Source organism: Vollenhovia emeryi, unplaced genomic scaffold (assembly GCF_000949405.1).
Source record: "Vollenhovia emeryi isolate VEMERY1.0 unplaced genomic scaffold, V.emery_V1.0 DF939318.1, whole genome shotgun sequence".
Classification (NCBI taxonomy): domain Eukaryota; kingdom Metazoa; phylum Arthropoda; class Insecta; order Hymenoptera; family Formicidae; genus Vollenhovia; species Vollenhovia emeryi.
In genome coordinates, this window is record NW_011967048.1 from 151,686 (window position 1) to 159,438 (window position 7,753).

At 32.1% G+C, this 7,753-nt stretch overlaps 1 protein-coding gene across 2 annotated transcripts; it reads right to left on the minus strand.

Moving 5' to 3' along the window:
- Positions 1 to 4,332: 4,332 nt before the first annotated feature.
- On the minus strand, positions 4,333 to 6,711 carry LOC105558702. Of its 2 annotated transcripts, XM_012006531.1 has the most exons (6): positions 6,230 to 6,711; positions 6,011 to 6,122; positions 5,466 to 5,919; positions 5,294 to 5,387; positions 4,824 to 5,199; positions 4,333 to 4,760 (listed from the first exon to the last, which is right to left on the minus strand). In XM_012006531.1, the coding sequence occupies exons 1-6, from the start codon at positions 6,590 to 6,592 to the stop codon at positions 4,333 to 4,335; spliced, it is 1,827 nt and encodes a 608-aa protein (XP_011861921.1). In that variant the 5' UTR covers positions 6,593 to 6,711. The 2 variants fall into 2 exon arrangements, with proteins under 2 accessions (XP_011861921.1, XP_011861920.1); XM_012006530.1 differs by having other exon boundaries at positions 4,333 to 5,199.
- Between the last annotated feature and the right edge of the window lie 1,042 nt (positions 6,712 to 7,753).

The window sequence follows — 7,753 nt, forward strand, 5'->3', positions numbered from 1 at the left end:
AAGGAGATCTAATGTCAAAACATCATATTTTACATTAATAATAATAAAAAAACTACTTTTGTATAGTATACAAATACAAATTTTAATAATAAGATTAAATGTCGTGAGAGAAAGTTTCGTGAATCTTCGCTGGTCACAATTAGTCAGAAACGACGTTCAAAGGTCATGTTGAATTTAAATAATTTTCTAAGATACTTTTTGACAGCATTGTTCATTAATAAGCTGTTTCTTTCCAAGCTGTGAATCTCCCGTTTCACGGGCTGAGGACCGATGGATTATCCGATCTGCAACGGTGCGCGTGCGTGGTCGTCGTGGATCTTCTGATCTGGATTTGCTGAAGACGCGGCTAGGAGCAAGATCCAGCTCTCGGAAATCGGTATTGGTGCGATGCAGACGCGACGTGATAACAGTGGCATTACCATTCGGGTCATGGGCCCGGATGCTGCTTCTGGTGCGAATCGTCTGGCTGCCACCCGAGTCGAAATTTTGCCCCTACATTGAACCTCGATTTTTTTCTCCGATGTAGGAGTAATAGAGTAAAAATAGGCGTTATTTAAATATAATTTTAGCTGCTACTTTAACGCTACTATGTGTCTGAAATTTCCGTTTTTACTGCTAGGAGATTCAAAGCAGGCTAATGCCAAACCCTCTTTTAGCATTCTTAAATCCTAAAAATGTATATGGATTTCTGGTAAAATGAATATACAGGGTGTCCTGCAATTCGCGAATCAAAATACCATAGCAAGAATGTCGTCGGAAAAATAAATTAAAAAGTTATTTACCATTTTTCGTTCCGAGCAGTAGTTTTTTTTTAGATAAAAAGGTTCCAAACAGGCCAATCATACATTACGGTTGAACGGAAACCTGTCCGTGAGTCGCGCGTCGATAGGTTAATGCGCTAACACTATCGACGCGCGACTCACGGACAGGTTTCCGTTCAACCGTAATGTATGATTGGCCTGTTTTGAACCTTTTTATCTAAAACAACTACTGCTCGGAACGAAAAATGGTAATTAACTTTTTAATTTATTTTTTCGACGACTTTCTTGCTATGGCATTTTGATTCGCGAATTTCAGGACACCCTGTATATTAATAGCTACTGCATCCAACTTGTGGCAGATTAGTCTATTTATCATTACTACAATCTTGCAGCAATCTCACAATAATATTTCATGACATTTATGCAATATCGCACTCTTACAATGAAATATTGCCACAATATTCCTGCAATTTTGTTGTACCGTATGGGGACCATATTAATTCCAATTGAACACATGTTTTTCTGGTATTTTTTTAGTAATGAACATATGTAAGTATGTCGCATTTGTCGCTATTTCCTCACATTAAAGTATTAAAAAGAAATCTAAAACGATTTATGAAACATCAATCTATATTGTGGCTGACGGTGCAAATCGGAAATTTGCACATTGCTTTCTCATCATCTGGGCAAGTTATTTTTTAAATTTTGGCTTGTTCACAGAAGAAGCTTTGTAAGTTAAATAATTAAAGTGTAATGCTGAAAGTAAAGTAAACCAGAGATATACAATAACGTGCAATAAAACTCCGGTGGTAGTCCCTTTCGCATCCCTTATTAATTATCATATTTCCATCTATCAGTTATTATACTCTCTTTTATATGCAGATCGTAATCATTTATTTCTTTTTAGAAATAACAGTTAGACTTTAAATGTCGGTAAATATAGACGTATTCATTATACAAGTAAAATTAGATAATTAGAAATTCAAATGTCGAACTCGTAGTCACTTATTCTTGACAGCTACAATTGCTCTCTGTACATACAATAGGGATATTTCGATGAAACGATTACACAGTAGTCTTCTGTTCCATTATAATTACTGTCGAATAAGTTGTTATTCACAATAATATATGCGGGCGTTTCGTTGGGAGTACACTTGAATTCAACTCTGTAAAAGTAGTAGACATAAGAAGTGACACGAATCGCAAAATAAATAATCTAAAAGAATTAATAAATAAATAATTCTAAATAAAATATTTTGTCACTATACATATACATATAAATATAAATATAAATATATTAATTATATATATATATATTATATTTTAAATATTATATTACATTATATCATTATAGAGTAGTCAATCTGTACTCATTTTCCTCGTAGTTTGTATTTGTGGACATTGGAATATTTGTACTAAATTCGATCATTTGATCATTTGTACTAAATTCATCATTTCGATCATTTGATAATATCGGAATATCTAGACAATAAATAATAGTTAATATAGCCCATAATTAATAATAATAATCAAATCAAATAGTTAAAAAATATACTTCAAAGTGATAAAATATTTACCAAATCTTTTAGCCAGCGAATTTTCTTTTTCCTTTGTAATTTTCTCTTTCAATTTTTTATCTTTCTTTTTTTTATTTGCAATTTAGATGACTTTTGATATTTCCGTTTGTTAGATGCCATTTTATTGATGTAGTCGATGAAATTTTTTTTAGAAACTGACTGAGACGCTTTCTGATTTACCCAATCTTTAGAAAAATCAACATTTTAATTCAACAATTATTTTGTACCAATTATTTATATTATTTATTATTTATTATTTATTATTATTTTATATACTTGCCATATAACCCTTTAAATAATTTGCAATCTATTCCTGGCCGAGTACCTCTTTTTCCAGTGGCAGAATAGTTTACAATACTTGAACCATAGACATCTAAAAGAGTCTCACGTACAATTATTTTCCAGTCATCGCGAGTAGCCGCTTCCGTTTCTATAGTTGATGCTCGAATTTTGGGTAAATAAAAACCACAATTTGGTGCTATTTCTACCTGTGATATTTAATATTATATAAAAAAAATTTAGTAATAAGGTACATGATTATACAAGATTAATTCGCTGAATTTTATTTGTCGATCAGTGTTTATACCTTTTTGTCCCCCTTTTCAAAATAGTGAAGTGGTACCTAAAGAATTACATACAAAATGTTTTTTAAATCCAGTTTTTTATTAAATTGTAAGAATTATAATGCGTACGCTACCGGGAATGTTTTCTTCGAATTGACATCCATTTTTAATTGATTTTCGCGAGATTGTATCATTGCTTTTAATAATGGTTGTTGGAAATGAATGTCCCTATCTGTCACTGTAACAATGCAAATTAACTAAATTAAGTAAAAAATTATTAACTTTTTAACATCAATATTAACTTTAATTTTTAACTAATTTCTACCCAACTCTGCATTTCGTGATATTTAAATAGCGTAAAACATATTTAACAATTACATTATTTTTGCTGTAAAAGTAGTATTAATAAAAATGATATTAATAATTAGAACATTTACCCGTCCCTAATGCAATCCTAGAAAAAATTCCAGAATCACCGTTAATGCTTTCATTGTCAGAACTCTCAGAATTAGTTGTTTCATTATCTGTTTTATTTTTTCCGAGACTTTTGTCTTTATAAGAAGTTTCTAGTTCATCGTTTTGATCGTCTATATTTTGATGAACAAGTACTGATCCAGAATTAATAAGTGTCGATGGAAAGGAGGTTGTAGGATTAGAATGATTAGATACCGGTAAAATAGTTTGATATTGTGTTGAAGTAGGCAGTGGACTTGATTGTGCTTTTGACGATGAGTTTGAAGTCTGAGAATGACTAAGTACTGACGATGAATATAATGCAGGTGAAGTAATTGTTGGTACGGAAGTAGATAGATTTCTGGATGTTGAAGCAATTGGTATTGATGTTGAGTGTGTCACATATGAGTTCATTTGAAATTGATTGTTATTATATTGAGATAAGTTGGACGATTTGATGGTACACGAAGGCAAGACTGGTGGTAAAGCATGATGTGACATTGATGATAGGTTCGTTTTATTAGTTATTTCTATTTATAATTCAAAAACTAAGCTTCGAAGAAAATTTTGGTAAAGAAAAAATCGTCTTAGAATTTAATCAGGAAGACATTTCAAGGGTTCTCTCAGATATTATTATCGTTATATAAGCAGATGGACGCATGTGGATATTTTTTCAGCAATTCGTCAATAATGCTACTTCTTATAACACGGATTCGCAGATTAGGACACTGCTCGAGAATTGCTACTCTCTCGGGAATCTGAGGTATGTGCCAAAACTGTACTTCTTTTAGATTTTTACAGTGTGTCAGTGCTTCATCTATAACACTGTTAAAAATGCACGGCAAATGCACTGTCTCCAGACGTTGACAGGAAGAGAACAATTTCCGCCAGTCATTCTTATCGATTGTATATTCACAGCTGTAACTAAACCACACCATTATTGCGATTCCTAACAAAGAGAAAAACAACACACTATATCTATATTTCATGATACTTGCAAGAGTAAACACATAAATTACGATAAAAAATGTAATAATATGTAAAAGAAAATCTAGCATACCTTGTCTTAATGCTCAGTATTCGTAAATTCTTGAACTCAGCTAGGGCACCAATACCCCGCAAATCAATAGCACGGCCCGATAATTTTATTGTTTCCAAGTTTGAAAACAATGCTTTATTTTGTAATTGTATTAAAACTTCATTTATATTTAGAAGTCCAAAATATTCATTCAAATGTAAATAATGTAATCGGTGCTTTCCATGCAGTATTGTACAAAGGGTTTCAACGTCTCTTATAAGTATATGTTCAAGGGTTAATTCTTCTAAAAATTTTAGATGTTGGAGGTACAACAATCCTTCGTCCAGAGCGTCGCCCATATTATATTCATAGTTTCTCAAATTTAACACTAAAAAATGTATATGATTAGTCAGACATAATTTAACTTTATTTTTAAAAATCATAATCGTACCTGTCAAGTTTTTGCATGTTTTTCCAATTTCATAGAGGATATCGTTGTCAATCTTGCAAGAAGCTAATCGCAAGAACGTTAACTTCGAGCCACAAGTTCTAAGAAACATTACGAAACGTGGACTAGTAATGTCGCAGAATACAAGCTTCAACTGTTGTAAGTGCTCACATCTGGATTCCAAGCTAGATAGAATTTTACACTGCAAACCACCAATAGTATCATCGGTAGACTTCTTATACATGCGCAAATATTCTATATTTAAATATTTAAAAAGCGAAGGATCTCGTGTTAATCGATTGAAGCGTTTGTTCGTTTGGCTCATAAGGCACAATGACCTTAAATCTAAGTATTCCAGTATTTTTAGTATCATCTCTTCCTGCAAGGATAAAATATAAAATTTTAATTCACGATATTATAATAAATATTGTTATAAGAAAGAAACTTCTTTAAATATGTGTTGAATATCTTACAGGAAGCATAGAAAAATCACAACGTGGTTGCTTCTTGAATTCACTTGAAGAGGGTGTGATGCCTTTCAATTTTCCATTATTTAAATGTAAATTGCTAAAAATAATGTTGAAATTAATTAACCGTTAATATTAATAAAAATAGAATATTACTTACTATCGAAGATTACAATACCTTTTTTTACGAATAATACAATAGTCGGAAAATTTTTCCATAAGTTGATATACATCCAGATTTGCATTTTTGTAATCTGGTGTTAAATTGTGCATATCCTTACGGTCAGGATAGCTGCAATTAATATCTTTTAATAGATCGGTCAAAGTCTGTTTAGGATCTTTAGGTTGAATCAATTCTGATGTTCCGATGAGCTCTACAGCATCTATCTGTATTCCCTTAGCGTCATACGGAAATATTAATCTGAGCATTTTAGTTTTAAAGTCACAGGCCCGTAAAGCCGGGGACAACAGTCGTGGTGTACTTCGAAGAACCTGCATTCCTCCAATCCATAATAAAAACCACCGATCAGAATCTCGCGCCCAAATTTCCATTGTTATCTCAGGAATCCAACTATTCAGTTCTTGCTGTATAGAAACCCTAATTGGATATACAGCTTCTTGAAACTCGAAATCTACAAAGTAAATAATAGAACTGCAATTATTTCTGAACACAAGCATATTTTCTTTAATAATACCTTATTTGTAAATTCAAATATTACATACCAACACAATTATGACGGATGTTCTCTAAGTATGGGCGACCTGATGAATTAATATAATCTGTTTCTTGCAGGTATGAAGATTTTGAAATACTGAAACTGTCTTCGACGAGTACCTGTATTAAGAAAAAATGTCAAATATTACAGAATCTTGCAGCATAAAGTGAAATTATGAGTATTTTTTACACAACATTAGCAGATAATATTTGGAAATAACACATACACGTTTTCCAATCTTGTAGTCTATAAATATAGTAGGCAATCCATTTATATTATAATTACAAGAAATTTCTCGTCTTTTAATATCGGAATATATTTCCGGAGACTCCAGAAGTAGAAGCTCTTCATCTTGAAGTCCGTTTTTGCGCATATGTGATTGATGGATAAAGTCAACATGATCCTCTTCTACATTTACCCTTTTGGTATCTATACTATTCTTCCAATTTGATACGTAATAAGACATGATATTTTCTGAAAAAAATGAAATATGATCTCGGTAAAGAATTAGCCAGCACTTTATCGCCAAGTTGTCATTAAATATTATATACACCAAAATCTGAGGGAAGTAATTTGATACCACATTCATGTAAAAAAACCGAGCAAAATCTATTATCTGGTAGACGTGTAAGCGTAACGTGTCACCTAACTAGTAGCACAATATAGCAGAAATAATGTAAATCTAAATGCTATGTATGTTGGGTGTAATTGATCCATGACATGGATTCAACACTGTAAAGTGATCGCCGCCTCTTACAGTTTACATTTAAATATGCCAACATTAGTTGTTAATGCAAAAATGCAAATACATTATCATTTCCCGACAGCTTTTAGAAAAATTTAATTCAATAAAATTAAAGTTTCAAAAGTAAATTTTCAGCTCTATAACTTTATTTTAAAAAATTAAAAGTTTTCTTGTGGCGAGCTTGGCGCAGAGAAATGTGCGCTGCTTAGTTAATAAATGAACGACAAAATCCTATTTCGAATCCAGCGGTGGACATAGCTGGTTTTTTTGGACGCTACCCAGTGAGACAAAAAATGTCGACCCGACATCAAATCGACGGATGTCGATACGCGTGTTCGAAATGAAATCGAAATTAAAATCGACATCGATCTCTTTTTGTCACTGATGTCGATGTCTTGTCGATTCAAACTGTATATATAATCGATTCGACGTCGATCACATTTTGCCTATGGTTTTATATATATGAAATGATACGCAGAAAGAAAATTTAACGATATAGTTTAACGCAGTAAAAAATTACATTTAGGAAGCTAGAACAATTTATTGACGTCTAGTCGACATCTAGTCGACGTCAAATCGATCTTTATCTGTTCAGATAAATATTGCAGGAAATAATAAATAAAGTATGTATATATAATCAAATTAAATCAATGTTTATTTTAATAATTAAGATATCAGAACAATCTCCATTCTGTTGTGAAAAAATATTTTAATCGAAGTAAAAAAAATGTATCAATATTTTATCGAAGTAAATAAAATATTTTATGACAGTATTGTTGAAGTAAATCTCATAAATCTCAGGAAAAAACAAAGTTGTAACTAAATTAATAACATCGGTGATTTTTGTCGACCGTGTCTGGTAATTAAAATTCTTATTGCGAAAAATATTACCCCAGCCAGGATTCGAACTAGGGACCTCCCTAAAATCCGTGACGGGCGTCTTAGCCAGCTCGACCACTGGGGCTGTGCCCCAGTCACAGAGTCTCCCAGCCCTGATGAAGCAGA

Coding starts and splice junctions, on each gene's coding strand:
- LOC105558702 (XM_012006530.1), bottom strand. CDS start 6,592: ATGAATGTGGTATCAAATTACTTCCCTCAGATTTTGGTGTATATAATA. Junction 6,123..6,229: donor ACTACAAGATTGGAAAACGT/GTATGTGTTATT, acceptor TTCTTAATACAG/GTACTCGTCGAAGACAGTTT. Junction 5,388..5,465: donor TGTATTATTCGTAAAAAAAG/GTATTGTAATCT, acceptor CATTATTTTTAG/CAATTTACATTTAAATAATG.